At 44.7% G+C, this 19,483-nt stretch overlaps 1 protein-coding gene across 3 annotated transcripts; it reads right to left on the bottom strand.

Annotated features, from left to right (window-relative positions):
• Positions 1 to 104: 104 nt before the first annotated feature.
• Positions 105 to 18,986, bottom strand: C8H16orf96 (chromosome 8 C16orf96 homolog). 3 transcript variants are annotated; one of them, XM_072119679.1, is made up of 18 exons: positions 18,862 to 18,986; positions 18,008 to 18,107; positions 15,480 to 15,895; positions 15,180 to 15,284; positions 14,963 to 15,043; positions 13,809 to 13,895; positions 12,802 to 12,952; positions 8,147 to 8,232; positions 7,964 to 8,074; positions 6,570 to 6,644; positions 6,319 to 6,483; positions 3,966 to 4,084; positions 3,265 to 3,327; positions 2,696 to 2,767; positions 2,376 to 2,526; positions 2,109 to 2,202; positions 1,937 to 2,032; positions 105 to 351 (listed from the first exon to the last, which is right to left on the bottom strand). In XM_072119679.1, the coding sequence occupies exons 2-18, from the start codon at positions 18,069 to 18,071 to the stop codon at positions 200 to 202; spliced, it is 2,088 nt and encodes a 695-aa protein (XP_071975780.1). In that variant the 5' UTR covers positions 18,072 to 18,107; positions 18,862 to 18,986; the 3' UTR covers positions 105 to 199. The 3 variants fall into 3 exon arrangements, with proteins under 3 accessions (XP_071975780.1, XP_071975781.1, XP_071975783.1); XM_072119680.1 differs by having other exon boundaries at positions 1,937 to 2,029; XM_072119682.1 differs by lacking the exons at positions 18,008 to 18,107; positions 18,862 to 18,986 and adding an exon at positions 17,062 to 17,221.
• Between the last annotated feature and the right edge of the window lie 497 nt (positions 18,987 to 19,483).

Here is a 19,483-nt window from a genome sequence, read left to right as displayed (position 1 = left end):
ACTCTCTCTAATACATGCCTGTACCCATATATGACACACTCGCCCGTCTGTGCTCATATATGACACACTCGCCCGCCTGTGCTTATACATGACTTGCTCTGATGCCCATTGAATTGCACATTTATTATAAGACTGGTGGTGGGTTTTGGGGTTACAGTACATGTAAGAAGTTCCTGTAATGAGTCCTGGAGGGTGGAGGTCAGACCGCCTGCTCCTCACTGTTGATTGGTTGCGGTAGAACATTCACAGGGTCAGTGGCTGAAGGCACATGGAAGGTGGGCTGTGCGGGGTCTGTGGTGTAAGGCGCTTGTGGTGGGCTGCGGGATGAGCGTGCAGACTGACTAGGAGGACCTGTGGGGGAGAGACACGAGGTTATAGAGGCCTCGTCCTACATCGCTGATGACTGTTGGGTCCGAGAGGCCTCGTCCTACGTCACTGATGACTGTTGGGTCAGAGAGGCCTCGTCCTACGTCACTGATGACTGTGGGGTCCGAGAGGCCTCGTCCTACGTCACTGATGACTGTTGGGTCCGAGAGGCCTCGTCCTACGTCACTGATGACTGTGGGGTCAGAGAGGCCTCGTCCTACGTCACTGATGACTGTGGGGTCAGAAAGGCCTCGTCCTACGTCACTGATGACTGTGGGGTCCGAGAGACCTCGTCCTACGTCACTGATGACTGTGGGGTCCGAGAGGCCTCGTCCTACGTCACTGATGACTGTGGGGTCCGAGAGGCCTCGTCCTACGTCACTGATGACTGTGGGGTCAGAGAGGCCTCGTCCTACGTTACTGATGACTGTGGGGTCAGAAAGGCCTCGTCCTACGTCACTGATGACTGTGGGGTCCGAGAGACCTCGTCCTACGTCACTGATGACTGTGGGGTCCGAGAGGCCTCGTCCTACGTCACTGATGACTGTGGGGTCCGAGAGGCCTCGTCCTACGTCACTGATGACTGTGGGGTCCGAGAGGCCTCGTCCTACGTCACTGATGACTGTGGGGTCCGAGAGGCCTCGTCCTACGTCACTGATGACTGTGGGGTCCGAGAGGCCTCGTCCTACGTCACTGATGACTGTGGGGTCCGAGAGGCCTCGTCCTACGTCACTGATGACTGTGGGGTCCGAGAGGCCTCGTCCTACGTCACTGATGACTGTGGGGTCCGAGAGGCCTCGTCCTACGTCACTGATGACTGTGGGGTCCGAGAGGCCTCGTCCTACGTCACTGATGACTGTGGGGTCCGAGAGGCCTCGTCCTACGTCACTGATGACTGTGGGGTCCGAGAGGCCTCGTCCTACGTCACTGATGACTGTGGGGTCCGAGGGGCCTCGTCCTACGTCACTGATGACTGTGGGGTCCGAGGGGCCTCGTCCTACGTCACTGATGACTGTGGGGTCAGAGAGGCCTCGTCCTACGTCACTGATGACTGTGGGGTCCGAGAGGCCTCGTCCTATGTCACTGATGACTGTGGGGTCAGAGAGGCCTCGTCCTATGTCACTGATGACTGTGGGGTCAGAGAGGCCTCGTCCTACGTCACTGATGACTGGGGTCAGAGAGGCCTCGTCCTACGTCACTGATGACTGTGGGGTCAGAGAGGCCTCGTCCTACGTCACTGATGACTGTGGGGTCAGAGAGACCTCGTCCTACGTCACTGATGACTGTGGGGTCAGAGAGGCCTCGTCCTACGTCACTGATGACTGTGGGGTCAGAGAGGGATTGTCCTACGTCACTGATGACTGTGGGGTCAGAGAGGCCTCGTCCTACGTCACTGATGACTGTGGGGTCAGAGAGGCCTCGTCCTACGTCACTGATGACTGTGGGGTCAGAGAGGCCTCGTCCTACGTCACTGATGACTGTGGGGTCAGAGAGGCCTCGTCCTACGTCACTGATGACTGTGGGGTCAGAGAGACCTCGTCCTGATGACTGTGGAGTTGGTGTTACTTACGTGAGGTGGGGGCGCTGGTGGGGGTCCGGTAGTTTGGGGTGGCAGATCGCGCTCTTTCCATGCTGACCCTGTATGGAGGCTGCGGGGTCTTCACTGCTGAGAAGAAGAGAGAAGACCTTCCAGAATCCATGATGCAAAGGAAAGGAAACTAGGCAGCAGAGCTGACACTCACCTGAAGTGTCCCGCTCAGGAATATAAGCCGTGTAACTCTTGTCTATCCGGCCCTTGTACATCATCCCATCGATCCCCATCAGGTCAAACTCCGACTGCCAAAGATTGGATGAAATAAGTGGAGCACAGGAAAAGGAATGGGGATCATGAGACAGATAGTAGGTAGGTAACTTATCTATAAGAGATGATATCTATGGATACTATAGATATTATATACTGTACATTATAGTATCTATAGTATTAATCTCTCATATTTATGGGCACTTACATTTTTGTACTGGATTTGCCCGGGGTCTCCGTATGGGAAGACTGTGGTGAGGTTTTGGTTTCGGGACGTCTTTCGGTGGAAGGTGCAGGAGGTGTGGGGTCTCGGGGGCTCGTTGTACTGGAACTCGGGGTCCGACATGTGTGGGGGGTCTCTACAAAGAAGAGTCTGGGTGAATACAGAGTTAATCCTCTGAGGGTCCTGTACACACACGTAGGACCACCAGAGGTTTCCCCCCTCCCCTTCATCGTTCCTGTAGGGGGGTCGGGGGTCCTAGTTAAAAGTGACATGAGGGTGAACACTACCTCCTGTTACACACGTACCCCAAATTCTTGCCGTAGTCTCCATTGTTTGTGTTGTTTCTGGGGTTCAGAGAACGGACGGTGATGAGATGTCTGCGAGAGAGGAAGACGGGAGGATTCATTCCCATGGAGATAGATATAAATACGAGATATATAGATAAATATGAGATATATATAAGGTACTGGACGCGTCTTCTATAGTAAATCTTTCCATGTGCAGCTGCTCCAGACACGAAATTCTCCCCAGAGACTCATTCTTATTGGCCATCGGCTGATATTATGTATCACTGAGTGTCAGGATTGCATTCTTATTACTGACACATTCCCGCTGGTGTCATGACTTTCCATGGCTTTTTGCATCTCTGTTTCTTTACATGTTTAATACGTTTTCCCCTCGTCCCTGGACATCTATGCGGTGATCACATCGGCAGTGCGGATGGGACTGCTGGTTACTGACGTCTGGTGAGAATCTCATGGAGTAGCAGCTGCACAGATAGATTTACCCAAAAATAATGTCATTGGCCGTTACTGATTTCACATGCAGCTGTTGATATATAGATAGATAGGAGATAGATGATGTATATACGCACGGTCCGGTTGCCATGGTTACAGGACGATCACAAGAGATGCACTTGACTCTCTCGAACAGTTTTCTGTGAATGTTTGATAAGAAAACGAGTAAATAACAGAAGATATTTTCCTGGAGTGTGAGATCAGAGCTGGAGATCTCCTCATAGCCCTCCGCTATTCTACACTACATGGAGGTTGTATCTTATATAGAGCTGCCTTACTCCTAGAGCCCCCCACTCACCTCCTGTGCACACCCCGCCACTCACCTCCTAGAGCCCCCCACTCACCTCCTGTGCACACCCGGCCACTCACCTCCTAGAGGCCCCCACTCACCTCCTGTGCACACCCGGCCACTCACCTCCTAGAGGCCCCCACTCACCTCCTGTGCACACCCGGCCACTCACCTCCTAGAGGCCCCCACTCACCTCCTGTGCACACCCGGCCACTCACCTCCTAGAGGCCCCCACTCACCTCCTGTGCACACCCGGCCACTCACCTCCTAGAGGCCCCCACTCACCACCTGTCCACCCCTCCACCATTTACCTCCTAAAACCCCCACTCACCTCCTGTCCACACCCCACCACTAACCTCCTGGAGCCCCCCACTCGCTTCGTATGTACACCTCGCCACTCACCTCCTGTGCACACCCCGGCACTGACTTCCTAAAGCCCCCCACCCGCCTCCTTGTGACCCCCATTTGCCTCCTGTGCACACCCCTTACCTCCTGGAGCCCGCCGCCCCATCTGGATCAAAGGTCTGGCTGGAGTTCAGATGCTTCTTCAGGAACTTCCAGAGCTCCTCCAGGTCTTTGTGAATGGAGTCCAGGTCGGAGCGGCTCAGCTGAAAGTGACATCATAGTGAGAGACGCAGAGGTGAGGGGAAGGCTCACAGCAGCACAGAGTGTTTCAGGAGAGGGTGAGAACTGAGTGTGTGTGACGGGGGCTGTCTCATGATATTACTAGGGGATCAGCAGCACAGAGTCTTTCAGGATAACAGGATGCTGCCAGTGTGGGAGGAGCCATGTAATCATGTGACAGGTCTGAGGTCTGGTCTCCCCGCAGCACAGAGTATTTCAGGATAACAGGATGCTACCAGTGTGGGAGGAGCCATGTAATCATGTGACGGGTCTGAGATCTGGTCTCCCAGCAGCACAGAGCACTTCAGGCAGGGATTGCCACATTTCCCTCCGGTGATGGCGTCACCACCATTGTCCCTCCAGTGTTTTGTTGTGGTTTATCCATGGAATCTATTTGTACGGGTGACGGGGTCCACCTCGCCCAAGTCACATGACACCACAACACCCAGCGGCTCTCCTAGTGAAGGCGATTGCTCAACCGGATCAAAGGTCTCCCAGGCTGAGGATGCAGAGTCTCATTGTATCTCCAGGTTATAGCAATAAAGCTTATTGAGAAGAGGTCTCATGTCCTCACACTGCTGTGCTCTGTGCTCTCAGCAGTCCCTGGAGAGATGTGTTATCAGACCTTGGGTATGCTGTTAGTAGCAGCAGGACTGTGATGTATAGATTTATATTCCAAGATTGTAGCTTCTAGGGATGTGTCCTCTCACTGCTGTGTTCTGCGCAAAACGTAAATATTCGGGAAAGCCGACGAAAGTGCAGCGTTCGGACCCTTAGTAAATGAGCCCCTATGTATCTCTGCAAGGACAATGCTTAACATTGAAGGCAGAGAGCAGAGAGCACAGCAGTGTGAGGTCTGATTACACATCTCTCCAGGGACAATACATAACACTGGCTGCAGAGAGCACAGGGCACAGCAGTGTGAGGTCTGATTACACATCTCTCCAGGGACAATACATAACACTGGCTGCAGAGAGCACAGAGCACAGCAGTGTGAGGTCTGATTACACATCTCTCCAGGGACAATACATAACACTGGCTGCAGAGAGCACAGAGCACAGCAGTGTGAGGTCTGATTACATATCTATCCAGGGACAATACATAACACTGGCTGCAGGGAGCACAGAGCACAGCATTGTGAGGTCTGATTACACATCTCTCCAGGGACAATACATAACACTGGCTGCAGAGAGCACAGAGCACAGCAGTGTGAGGTCTGATTACACATCTCTCCAGGGACAATACATAACACTGGCTGCAGAGAGCACAGAGCACAGCAGTGTGAGGTCTGATTACACATCTCTCCAGGGACAATACATAACACTGGCTGCAGAGAGCACAGAGCACAGCAGTGTGAGGTCTGATTACACATCTCTCCAGGGACAATACATAACACTGGCTGCAGAGAGCACAGAGCACAGCAGTGTGAGGTATGATTGCACATCTCTCCAGGGACAATACATAACACTGGCTGCAGAGAGCACAGATCACAGCAGTGTGAGGTCTGATTACACATCTCTCCAGGGACAATACATAACACTGGCTGCAGAGAGCACAGAGCACAGCAGTGTGAGGTCTGATTACACATCTCTCCAGGGACAATACATAACACTGGCTGCAGAGAGCACAGAGCACAGCAGTGTGAGGTCTGATTACACATCTCTGCATGGACAATGCATAACACTGGCTGCAGAGAGCACAGAGCACAGCAGTGTAAGGACACACCCCAGTACAGAAGATACCCCAAGATGGAGAAGATACAATTTTAGGGTTTACATCCATATTTCACTGCCCTGCTGCTACTAGAAATACAGACAAAGGTCATTTTACTCTTCTCTCTAAGGACAATACATAACACTGGCTGCAGAGAGCACAGAGCACAGCAGTGTGAGGTCTGATTACACATCTCTCCAGGGACATACATAACACTGGCTGCAGAGAGCACAGAGCACAGCAGTGTGAGGTATGATTACACATCTCTCTAAGGACAATACATAACACTGGCTGCAGAGAGTACAGAGCACAGCAGTGTGAGGTATGATTACACATCTCTCTAAGGACAATACATAACACTGGCTGCAGAGAGTACAGAGCACAGCATTGTGAGGTCTGATTACACATCTCTCCAGAGACAATACACTGCAGTCTGGGGGGGTCACAACTTGTGACAGCCATATTTCGATCTCCCACAATGCACTGCAGGGGCTCTGCAGGTTACCTTGGCCTCCAGTGCGGCCAGCAGCTTGGCCAGCATGTTCTGCCACTCGGCCTCCTGTGCCGCCAGCTTCTTGATCAGGTCCTCCAGGACGGCGTTGACCTCACTGATGGCCTCCTCCAGCTGCCCGTGCCCCACCTTGGTCTCCAGCGCCCGCTTGTCAGCTTTCTGCAAAGTGGGAAAGTCTGATGTACTGTCCTGTGACCCTCCATGAGGTCATTATATATGACCTCTGACCCCAAGGACATCCTCACCAAATTCAGCTCCAGCAGAAAATCCTCCCGATTCAGCTTCTTCTTCTCCAGCTCATCAATCTGACTCTGGAGAGTCTGCAGGAGAAGAGGCAGAGCTGTATCACACATGACTGGCTTAGATACAGCAACCCGTTATACTGTATCACACATCAGCAACCCGTTACACTGTATCACACATGATAGGATTGGATACACGGCTCAGCAGACAGTATCACATAGGATAGGATTAGATACACATCTCAGCAGACAGTATCACACAGGATAGGATTAGATACACAGCTCAGCAGGCAGTATCACACAGGATAGGATAAGATACACAGCTCAGCAGCCTGTATCACACAGGATAGGATTAGATACACAGCTCAGCAGACTGTATCACACAGGATAGGATTAGATACACAGCTCAGCAGACAGTATCACACAGGATAGGATAAGATACACAGCTCAGCAGCCTGTATCACACAGGATAGGATTAGATACACAGCTCAGCAGACTGTATCACACAGGAAAGGATTAGATACACAGCTCAGCAGACTGTATCACACAGGATAGGATTAGATACACAGTTCAGTAGACAGTATCACACGGGATGGGATTAGATACACAGCATACCAGACAGTATCACGCAGGAGAGGATTAGATACACAGCTCACAGACAGTATCACACAGGAGAGGATTAGATACACAGCTCAGCAGACAGTATCACGCAGGAGAGGATTAGATACACAGCTCAGAAGGCAGTATCACACAGGATGGGATTAGATACACAGCTCAGCAGACAGTATCACACAGGAGAGGATTAGATACACAGCTCAGCAGACAGTATCACACAGGAGAGGATTAGATACACAGCTCAGCAGACAGTATCACACAGGATGGGATTAGATACACAGCATAGCAGACAGTATCACGCAGGAGAGGATTAGATACACAGCTCAGCAGACAGTATCACACAGGATGGGATTAGATACACAGCTCAGTAGACAGTATCACGCAGGAGAGGATTAGATACACAGCTCAGCAGGCAGTATCACACAGGATAGGATTAGATACACAGCTCAGCAGACAGTATCACACAGGATAGGATTAGATACACAGCTCAGCAGACAGTATCACACAGGATGGGATTAGATACACAGCTCAGCAGACAGTATCACACAGGAGGGGATTAGATACACAGCTCAGTAGACAGTATCACGCAGGAGAGGATTAGATACACAGCTCAGCAGACAGTATCACACAGGATGGGATTAGATACACAGCTCAGCAGACAGTATCACACAGGATGGGATTAGATACACAGCTCAGCAGACAGTATCACGCAGGAGAGAATTAGATACACAGCTCAGTACCACACATGTTGGTCACATCTCGCAGCCATCTATAACACTCACCGCTGTCTCCGATAGATCTGCCGCCAGTCTGTCCGTTTTGGTGTCGAGCCGTTGTAGAGCCGCATTCAGATCATGAAGTCCGGCCCTGAGCGCATCCAGGTCCACCGAGTGCTGAGAGGGAAGATATCAAGAATCAGACGAGAGGATTACAGACACAGAGGAGGAAGAAACCTGTGCACCCACCTTCCTGTTATCCGAGAACAAACTCTCCACATCCCTCCGCAGACTCCGCAACTGCTCCAGCAAGTCCTCAGGAACCCCCATCTTACCTGCACATAGGGGGCAGTATTATAGTAGTTATATTCCTGTACATAGGGGGCAGTATTATAGTAGTTATATTCTTGTACATAGGGGGCAGTATTATAGTAGTTATATTCTTGTACATAGGGAGCAGTATTATAGTAGTTATATTCTTGTACATAGGGGCAGTATTATAGTAGTTATATTCTTGTACACAGGGGGCAGTATTATAGTAGTTATATTCCTGTACATAGGGGGCAGTATTATAGTAGTTATATTCTTGAACATAGGGGCAGTATTATAGTAGTTATATTCCTGTACATAGGGGGCAGTATTATAGTAGTTATATTCTTGTACATAGGGGGCAGTATTATAGTAGTTATATTCTTGTACATAGGGGGCAGTATTATAGTAGTTATATTCTTGTACATAGAGGGCAGTATTATAGTAGTTATATTCCTGTACATAGGGGGCAGTATTATAGTAGTTATATTCTTGTACATAGGCAGCAGTATTATAGTAGTTATATTCTTGTACAAAGGGGGAAGTATTATAGTAGTTATATTCCTGTATATAGGGGGCAGTATTATAGTAGTTATATTCATGTACATAGGGGGGCAGTATTATAGTAGTTATATTCTTGTACATAGGGAGCAGTATTATAGTAGTTATATTCCTGTACATAGGGGGCAGTATTATAGGAGTTATATTCCTGTACATAGGGGGCAGTATTATAGTAGTTATATTCTTGTACATAGGGGGCAGTATTATAGTAGTTATATTCTTGTACATACAGGGCAGTATTATAGTAGTTATATTCTTGTACATAGGGGGTAGTATTATAGTAGTTATATTCTTGTACACAGGGAGCAGTATTATAGTAGTTATATTCTTGTACATAGGGGGCAGTATTATAGTAGTTATATTCCTGTACATAGGGGGCAGTATTATAGTAGTTATATTCTTGTACATAGGGGGCAGTATTATAGTAGTTATATTCCTGTACATAGGGGGCAGTATTATAGTAGTTACATTCTTGTACATAGGGGGCAGTATTATAGTAGTTATATTCTTGTACATAGGGGGTAGTATTATAGTAGTTATATTCTTGTACACAGGGAGCAGTATTATAGTAGTTATATTCCTGTACATAGGGGCAGTATTATAGTAGTTATATTCTTGTACATAGGGGGTAGTATTATAGTAGTTATATTCTTGTACACAGGGAGCAGTATTATAGTAGTTATATTCCTGTACATAGGGGGCAGTATTATAGTAGTTATATTCTTGTACATACAGGGCAGTATTATAGTAGTTATATTCTTGTACATAGGGGGCAGTATTATAGTAGTTATATTCTTGTACATAGGGGCAGTATTATAGTAGTTATATTCTTGTACATAGGAGGCAGTATTATAGTAGTTATATTCTTGTACATAGGGGCAGTATTATAGTAGTTATATTCTTGTACATAGGGAGCAGTATTATAGTAGTTATATTCTTGTACATAGGGGGCAGTATTATAGTAGTTATATTCTTGTACATAGGGGGCAGTATTATAGTAGTTATATTCTTGTACATAGGGAGCAGTATTATAGTAGTTATATTCCTATACATAGGAGGCAGTATTATAGTAGTTATATTCTTGTACATAGGAGTCAGTATTATAGTAGTTATATTCCTGTACATAGGGGGCAGTATTATAGTAGTTATATTCCTCTACATAGGGGGCAGTATTATAGTAGTTATATTCTTGTACATAGGAGGCAGTATTATAGTAGTTATATTCCTGTACATAGGGGGCAGTATTATAGTAGTTATATTCTTGTACATAGGGGGCTGTATTATAGTAGTTATATTCCTGTACATAGGGGGCAGTATTATAGTAGTTATATTATTGTACATAGGGGCAGTATTATAGTAGTTATATTCTTGTACATAGGGGGCAGTATTATACTAGTTATATTCCTGTACATAGGGGGCTGTATTATAGTAGTTATATTCTTGTACATAGGGGGCAGTATTATACTAGTTATATTCTTGTACATAGGGGGCTGTATTATAGTAGTTATATTCTTGTACATAGGGGCAGTATTATAGTAGTTATATTCTTGTACATAGGGGGCAGTATTATATTAGTTATATTCCTGTACATAGGGGGCTGTATTATATTAGTTATATTCTTGTACATAGGGGGCTGTATTATAGTAGTTATATTCTTGTACATAGGGGGCAGTATTATAGTAGTTATATTCTTGTACATAGGGGCAGTATTATAGTAGTTATATTCTTGTACATAGGGGGCAGTATTATAGTAGTTATATTCCAGTACATAGGGGGCTGTATTATAGTAGTTATATTCTTGTACATAGGAGGCAGTATTATACTAGTTATATTCTTGTACATAGGGAGCAGTATTATAGCAGTTATATTCCTGTACATAGGGGGAAGTATTATAGTAGTTATATCACTGCACATAGGAGGCAGTATTATAGTAGTTATATTCCTGTACATAGGGGGCAGTAATATAGTAGTTATATTCTTGTACATAGAGGGCAGTATTATAGTAGTTATATTCTTGTACATAGGAGACAGTATTATAGTAGTTATATTCCTGTACATAGGGGGCAGTATTATAGTAGTTATATTCTTGTACATAGGGGGCAGTATTATATTAGTTATATTCTTGTACATAGGGGGCAGTATTATAGTAGTTATATTCTTGTACATAGGGAGCAGTATTATAGTAGTTATATTCTTGTACATAGGAGACAGTATTATAGTAGTTATATTCCTGTACATACGGGGCAGTATTATATTAGTTATATTCTTGTACATAGGGGGCAGTATTATAGTAGTTATATTCTTGTACATAGGGAGCAGTATTATAGTAGATATATTTTTGTACATAGGGGGCAGTATTATAGTAGTTATATTCTTGTACATAGGGGGCAGTATTATAGTAGTTATATTCTTGTACATAGAGGGCAGTATTATAGTAGTTATATTCTTGTACATAGGGGGCAGTATTATAGTAGTTATATTCCTGTACATAGGGGGCTGTATTATAGTAGTTATATTCCTGTACATAGGGGGCAGTATTATAGTAGTTATATTCTTGTACATAGGGGCAGTATTATAGTAGTTATATTCCTGTACATAGGGGGCTGTATTATAGTAGTTATATTCTTGTACATAGGGGGCAGTATTATACTAGTTATATTCTTGTACATAGGGAGCAGTATTATAGCAGTTATATTCCTGTACATAGGGGGCAGTATTATAGTAGTTATATCACTGTACATAGGAGGCAGTATTATAGTAGTTATATTCCTGTACATAGGGGGCAGTATTATAGTAGTTATATTCTTGTACATAGAGGGCAGTATTACAGTAGTTATATTCTTGTACATAGGGGGCAGTATTATAGTAGTTATATTCCTGTACATAGGGGGCAGTATTATAGTAGTTATATTCTTGTACATAGAGGGCAGTATTATAGTAGTTATATTCTTGTACATAGGGGGCAGTATTATAGTAGTTATATTCTTGTACATAGGGGGCAGTATTATAGTAGTTATATTCTTATACATAGGGGGCAGTATTATAGTAGTTATATTCCTGTACACAGGGGGCAGTATTATAGTAGTTATATTCCTGTACATAGGGGGCAGTATTATAGTAGTTATATTCTTGTACATAGGGGGCAGTATTATAGTAGTTATATTCCTGTACATAGGGGGCAGTATTATAGTAGTTATATTCCTGTACATAGGGAGCAGTATTATAGTAGTTATATTCCTGTACATAGGGGGCAGTATTATAGTAGTTATATTCCTGTACATAGGGGGCAGTATTATAGTAGTTATATTCCTGTACATAGGGAGCAGTATTATAGTAGTTATATTCCTGTACATAGGGGGCAGTATTATAGTAGTTATATCCCTGTACATAGGGGGCAGTATTATAGTAGTTATATTCTTGTACATAGGGGGCAGTATTATAGTAGTTATATTCTTGTACAAAGGGGGCAGTATTATAGTAGTTATATTCTTGTACATAGGGGGCAGTATTATAGTAGTTATATTCCTGTACATAGGGAGCAGTATTATAGTAGTTATATTCCTTTACATAGGGGGCAGTATTATAGTAGTTATATTCTTGTACATAGGGGGCAGTATTATAGTAGTTATATTCTTGTACATAGGGAGCAGTATTATAGTAGTTATATTCCTGTACATAGGGGGCAGTATTATAGTAGTTATATTCTTGTACATAGGGGGCAGTATTATAGTAGTTATATTCCTGTACATAGGGGGCAGTATTATAGTAGTTATATTCTTGTACATAGGGAGCAGTATTATAGTAGTTATATTCCTGTACATAGGGGGCAGTATTATAGTAGTTATATTCCTGTACATAGGGGGCAGTATTATAGTAGTTATATTCTTGTACATAGGGAGCAGTATTATAGTAGTTATATTACTGTACATAGGGGGGCAGTATTATAGTAGTTATATTCTTGTACATAGGGGGCAGTATTATAGTAGTTATATTCCTGTACATAGGGGGCAGTATCTGTACAGTAGTCACATTACCCATCTCTTGGTTGAGCCTCTTCAGCTCCTGTTCGATATCCTGTACACGTCTCTCCAGCGCCTTGTGTTTCTCAGGGAGCGCCCCCAGGCCATTGAGGACTCTCTTGACGTTGTGCTGCTTGGTCTCGTTGCTGAGGGTCCGGTCTGTGCTCTGGGGAGTATACAGGTGGTTATAGCGGTACCTGTATATACACACGACACTGATATCACTTTGTCTTGCATTAATAATGTCTTGTCACATCAAGCAGGGTCAGCTCCAGGTTTCAGTGGGCCCCTGGGCAGCAGAGTCTCAGTGGGCCCCTCTGCTGTGAACCATGGGCTTCCATGCTGCAGATTCGGTCGTGTAGGCCCCCCAGCAGCTCTGGACCCCATCAGTTGCCTGTTGCTGGCGCTGACATCAGGGTCTGTGTGTGTCTGTTACTCCTGGATGATGATGATAATGTAGACTGACCACCCCGGCCCCATCCCCCGGCCTCCTCCGTCTATTTGTGTGTAGTGATTACCCTTATTGTTCGGATTGTCGCTGTATTCAATGGACATCACTGCATCGCAGACAATCCCTTTAATTACAGTGAAACTGATCTCACATTGAATACAGTGATCCTCAGATCCCCTCCCCGTCAGGTTTCCCGACATTATAAATCGATGACATCATCAGTCAGGGTAATGACATCACTGATGATCACACGGATCTGTTCTCCATGATAATACTTGCATTTCCTAAGCACATTATCTTACAGCAGCATAGTGCCCGTCCTCTGTTACACCTCCTGGAAATATATGAAGAGACTGACAACAAGGCGTGACTGGACATTATCACACTGTCTATGGACACTCCCCATTGATAATATGGCAATTAATTTGTCAATGTATTACCTGTAGTACATTTCCAGGGGGAATAACAGAGGGATAACAAAGGAAGGAAGTTTTAGATTGTGAAATACTTTTGCATTAATAATCCAATACATGTATAATAACATATATATATATATATATATATGGTCCACCTTGTCGGTGAGGGCATCGTGCAGGGATGGCCAGGTCAGCAGGTCGGACTGCTCAGGATAAGAGGACAGCTTCTTCTGCAGATTATCCTGTAACATAGAGGGCGGCCATTTATTATACATAGACATAGGAGCTTATTTTTACACACCGCATACAGCCCCTATATGTCATATAGACCTCATACACATTATATGAACCATATATGACATATAGACCTCATACACATTATATGAACCATATATGACATATAGACCTCATACACATTATACAAACCATATATGACATATAGACCTCATACACATTATACAAACCATATATGACATATAGAACTCATACACATACAGTACACATCTCATATAGACCATGTATCCCTATGTAGACCATATGACTCATATATATATATATATAGTTATACCCCATATAGACTATATACACCTTTATATAGAATATTTTCCCCCTATATACCTTATACTCCATACATACCTCATACGTATCTCAAACAGACCAGATACCCCATATGTACTGTATTCAGATTATATACTCAATATATACCCTACATAGGCCTTATTCATCATATATACGGTACCCAATATAGATCATATGCTACACATAAAACACAGAAGACAATTCGGAGGATAATCCACAAGAATGACACATAATACAAACAAAACAAGAAAGCTCATCCTGAGCCTCCTAGTTCAGGACAATATAATTACAATGCAGGTTGGCAATGACACAAGCAGAAGGTGGGTGACAATACGGCGGCCATGGCAGATACAGGCAGTCCCCGGGTTACGTACAAGATAGGGTCTGGAGGTTTGTTCTTAAGTTGAATTTGTATGTAAGTCGGAACTGTATATTTTATAATTGGAGATCCAGACAAAAAAATTTTTGACCCCAGTGACAATTGGAGTTTAAACATTTTTTGCTGTAATGGGACCAAGGATTATCCATAAAGCTTCATTACAGACACCTTACAGCTGATCATTGCAGCCTGGGACTATAGTAACATCCAGAGAGGTCACCAGAGGTCAGAGGGGTCTGTCTGTAACTAGGGGTTGTCTGTAAGTCGGGTGTCCTTAAGTAGGGGACCACCTGTATAGGAAGATGTGTATGATCTATACAGAGCAGGCTGTCCGCCCTGAGGGGTCCTCACCAGCTTGTCTTCTAGAGGGGGGATCCGTTGTGTCCTCAGATCCAAGTCTTGGAGTCTCCTCTCAACTTCCTGGATATTTATCTGCAAAAAGAGACAAGATTGGGAGTATCTTCTGTCCACCACGTAGATGGTATCATCCCCTGTTCTTGGCCTACCCGTCCCGGAGGAGCCGCCATCTATGAGATGACTCTTGCTCCAGACATTGCTGGTGTCTTACCTTGGTCATCTGGTCGCTCAGAGAGTCCAGTCTGTCTTGGATCAGGGCATTGGCCTGCTTGAGGCTGTTGAAGGTGTTGAGCAGCTCCTGGAGGGAGCTCATAACCTACATGAATAGAGATACAAGTCTCATAATTTGCTTTACTTATGACTATGTTGGTGTCCTGACCACTAGGGTCGAGGGTCAGAACCTCAGTACAGCAGCATGATCCTTGGGATGGTTACATGGGTTGGGCCCCCAGATTCTGGAGCTCTCCCTTAGTAATGAACACCTATGATACAGGAGACCTCCATGTCTGACCTTGTTGACTCCATCCTCGTTCATCTCCGTCTTCTTCTTCAGCTGCATCAGCTGCCACATCTCCTCCACAGGTCTCTTCTGAGACTGACTGGCTTGTAAGAGACTGTCGGAGCTAGGAAGGGCATCCAGATGCTGGAGCCTGGCCTCCATCCGAGCCACCTTGTCCTGCAGATGGTGGAATAGCGAGGAGGGCTTTTCCGAGTCGGCCACATTGACCGGCCCCGGCAGGATGAATTCTCGCTCCTCCTGGGACAGCTTCCTCCGTACATCCCCCACCTGCAGCTGCTCCAGGAGACCGTACAACAACGAGTAGAGAGCATTGAAGTTGACGGCACCAAGTTCTGGAGAACCTATAGCCAGGTTGAGAAGCTCCTTGAAGGTCACAGAGCCAGACATTGTGGAGATGTCTGAGGAGTCTAGAGGAGAAGGTGAAGAAAAAGGGATGCGTAGGTATGGAGGGTCCTGTATGGTGTATAGGAAAGTGTATGGAGGGTCCTGTATGGTGTATAGGAAAGTGTATGGAGGGTCCTGTATGGTGTATAGGAAAGTGTATGGTGGGCCTTGTATAGTGTATAGGAATATGTATGTTGGGTCCTGTATGGTGTATAGGAAAGTGTATGTTGGGTCCTGTATGATGTATAGCAATATGTATATGGTATAGTGATATGTATAGTGTATAGGAATGTGTATGGTGGGTCCTGTATAGTGTATAGGAATGTGTATGTTGGGTCATGTATGATATATAGCGATATGTATGGTGTATAGGAATGTGTATGATGAGTCCCGTATAGTGTAAAGTGATATGTATGTTGTGTAGTGATATGTATAGTGTATAGGGATGTGTATGATGAGTCCCGTATAGTGTAAAGTGATATGTATGTTGTGTAGTGATATGTATAGTGTATAGGAAAGTGTATGATGGGTCCTGTATGATGTATAGCAATATGTATGGTGTATAGGAATGTGTATGATGAGTCCTGTATGGTGTATAGTGATATGTATGGTGTATAGTGATATGTATAGTGTATAGGGATGTATATGATGGGTCCTATATGGTGTATAGTGATATATATGTTGTGTAGTGATATGTATAGTGTATAGGAATGTATATGATGGGTCCTATATGATGTATAATGATATATATATGTTGTGTAGTGATATGTATAGTGTATAGGAATGTATATGATGGGTCCTATATGATGTATAATGATATATATATATGTTGTGTAGTGATATGTATAGTGTATAGGAATGTGTATGTTGGGTTATGGTCAAATTAAACTATTATTCATTAACCCTTAAAGGGATGGTCACAATGACCCTAATGTGATGTTCATATTAACACTTAAAGGGGCTGTCCATTCATTATGTATACATGTGTGACCTCATCTGATCCGATCTGTGGCGATCACTGCCGTGGCAGTGATTATAGGAAGAATTATACAAATGAAGACAAAAAATTGGCTGATCAAGTCTACCACAACCTCTATCACCTCTATCCTGTAGCTTATGTCAGTGACAGACTATCCTATTCATATTCCCATTCACATCCCCACACATCAGCTCGTTCCCAGTTTCTTACCTTAAGAAGAAGCTGATTTGGCGGTAATTTCTGTATGTAGAGTGTGAGCTCTTCAGTCCAGCTGATGCATGCTGGAATTCATGTGTCCTACACTGATCCTTCCTAGCAACCCTCTCCGCCTGCCATGACTGCCGACTCCCGGACTGTGCGGAGAAGTTTTCCCTGGTTGCCAGGAGATGGAGGAACGCCTGGTAATCTGTAGAGGACACTTCTTGTCTAGTGTTTATGTCCCTGTTGCTACCTCTCGGCTGCTGGTAACTTAACCCCTGGGAGTCCTGCCTCAGTAATGGAGCTACACGTAAATATATCACTCCTAAGTCCATTGTGGACAACAAACAAATACACTAGTCCCTGTTAACAGATCCCACCTGCTGATGGGACCATTGAATTCAGGAGCAGTGAGCAACTGGGTGGGAGGAGGCATAGATCATTAATCCTCTGCACACATTGAAGAGAAAAGGACACAAACCAATGGTTTAAAATGGCCAAGAACACAACAATACACGACACCACGGTGAGGTTTTTACTCCTACGTATTTTGGGGGAAAAAATTGTCACATTCATTATTACTATTCTTTCATTACTAAAATAAACACCACCAATAGATGCCACAGGACGACGATACATCTGATATTGATGACCACGAATCACCAAGGCTCAAGTCCCTTTTAAAGGGGTTTAACAGGAATGGGAAAACATGGCGGCCATTTTTGAAAACCACAATAACATCAATTACACAGGTTGTACATGTATTCAAGAGTCAGACCCCCGACGGATCTTGTGATGTGCATTTGGGGGTCTTGCTTCTATGATGAGAAACATCTGAGGGTGGAAGGTGTTGTATATCTGTGTATATATATATTACTTAATGCTTCACCACCCATCTGCAGGTGACGGCTGAGCCTGATGTGTACCTACCTGTGTGGACTGATCTTGTGTAACATACCTGATGACATATTAGGGTGCAGAATTGGGCTACAATACGCCTTGTCTGCTGAATCTTCCTCCATTTTCTGCACAGACGAATGTTCACGTTATTTCTGCATCTGTTAATGTCAGCATAACCGTATATCAGAGTCCTAATACATTGCCTTACTCAGTACAATACAATACAATACTACTATTTATATCTCTGCGGTAATAGGGGTCCGTCCGACCATCCCGGATCCAGCAGGACAGTCGCGGTTTTTAAGCCCCGTCCTGCTCGTTGGGAGGTATGTGCTTGATCATCCTCCGGACGGCGCCAGCTCCCTGCACTATCACTGTGACTCTGCTGTGTGTAGCAGAGGCGGCAGGTCATGGCATCATTGCTAGCCTGCTACATGAAGGAGAGGAGCTGCTGCTGTGGAATGTGGAAATGTAAGTATCTGTGTTTATTATTTTACTGGGGGCACAATAGCAAGTTTAGTTGCTGGGGAGGGGGTGAAATAAAAGAGGGGGTGCTAGGGAGGGTAGCAGAATTAGAGGGAGAGTTGCTTGGGGGGGGGCACAATAAGAGGAGGGGGCAAAATATGAGGGTGGGGACACCATAAGAGGGGGCTTTAATATTAGGGGGGGACAATGTCAGAGGGGTACAATGTGACAGAGTTCTGAAATGTCGTCGTCCGGCAGCAGATCTGCCGATACCGGTCCCTCCTTGTGCTTTACTGTTGGATTAGTATTTGGTGCAATGGGTGTCAATGAATTCCCTGTTCTAAATATGTCGCCCCATGACCTATTTTTGCAGATGACCCTACACCATGTACACATATAGTTCCAGGGGTGACAACCTCAGCCACCATATGCTGTGTAGTCACATACCTTGTTGTCACATATCGTGTTGTCAGTCGGGTCATTAATGCCCTAAAACACCAAATTTCAGTACAATTGATTACATTTCATGGAGTTGGGATTTGCAAACCGCCAGCTGCATTCTGCAATGTGATTGGCTGAGAAGAAACCAATCACCTTGCAGTATTCACAGCAGTTATAACATTTAGAGGAGACCTCCATCTTGCTAGAGAATTAGTCATATTTATCATTATTAGACTATCAATTGCTTTTAGGATTTCAGTATTTTTAGTGTTTTGTTACTTCGTTTTAGTAAATATCCCTTTAATAACATCGGACACTGGACCCCATTCAAGCAAATTACTGGAGTGTAAAATATAGAGGAATTATCCTTAGTAACCAATAAGATTACAGCTTACATCCTTCTATTACAAGTGAGAAGATAAAATAAGCTATCTGATTGGCCGCTGCTTGTAATATATGCGTAACTCCTTCGCCAGTGCTGTGGTGCTTTAATAATACGTTATTCTTATGAATAACTTTAGTAAATGAGCTGGAAGTTACCAGAAAGCGGATGTGCTCCTAATGCTGTGCGAGGAGTAATAGGAGAGACATGAGGTGCGAGCGCGGCCGGGTATACGTGTCTCCGCTA

This window comes from Engystomops pustulosus, chromosome 8 (assembly GCF_040894005.1).
Source record: "Engystomops pustulosus chromosome 8, aEngPut4.maternal, whole genome shotgun sequence".
NCBI lineage: Eukaryota > Metazoa > Chordata > Amphibia > Anura > Leptodactylidae > Engystomops > Engystomops pustulosus.
This window is presented reverse-complemented; position numbering and strand designations above follow the sequence as displayed.

What these genes read in the sequence shown, in the direction of transcription:
- C8H16orf96 (XM_072119679.1), bottom strand. Translation starts at nt 18,071, where the DNA reads ATGGAGGAAGATTCAGCAGACAAGGCGTATTGTAGCCCAATTCTGCAC. An exon ending in GGCAAATCCAGTACAAAAAT is followed by an intron (nt 2,203 to 2,375) that starts GTAAGTGCCCAT and finishes AATCTTTGGCAG; the next exon opens with TCGGAGTTTGACCTGATGGG. An exon ending in CACCAGCGCCCCCACCTCAC is followed by an intron (nt 352 to 1,936) that starts GTAAGTAACACC and finishes TCTCCCCCACAG; the next exon opens with GTCCTCCTAGTCAGTCTGCA.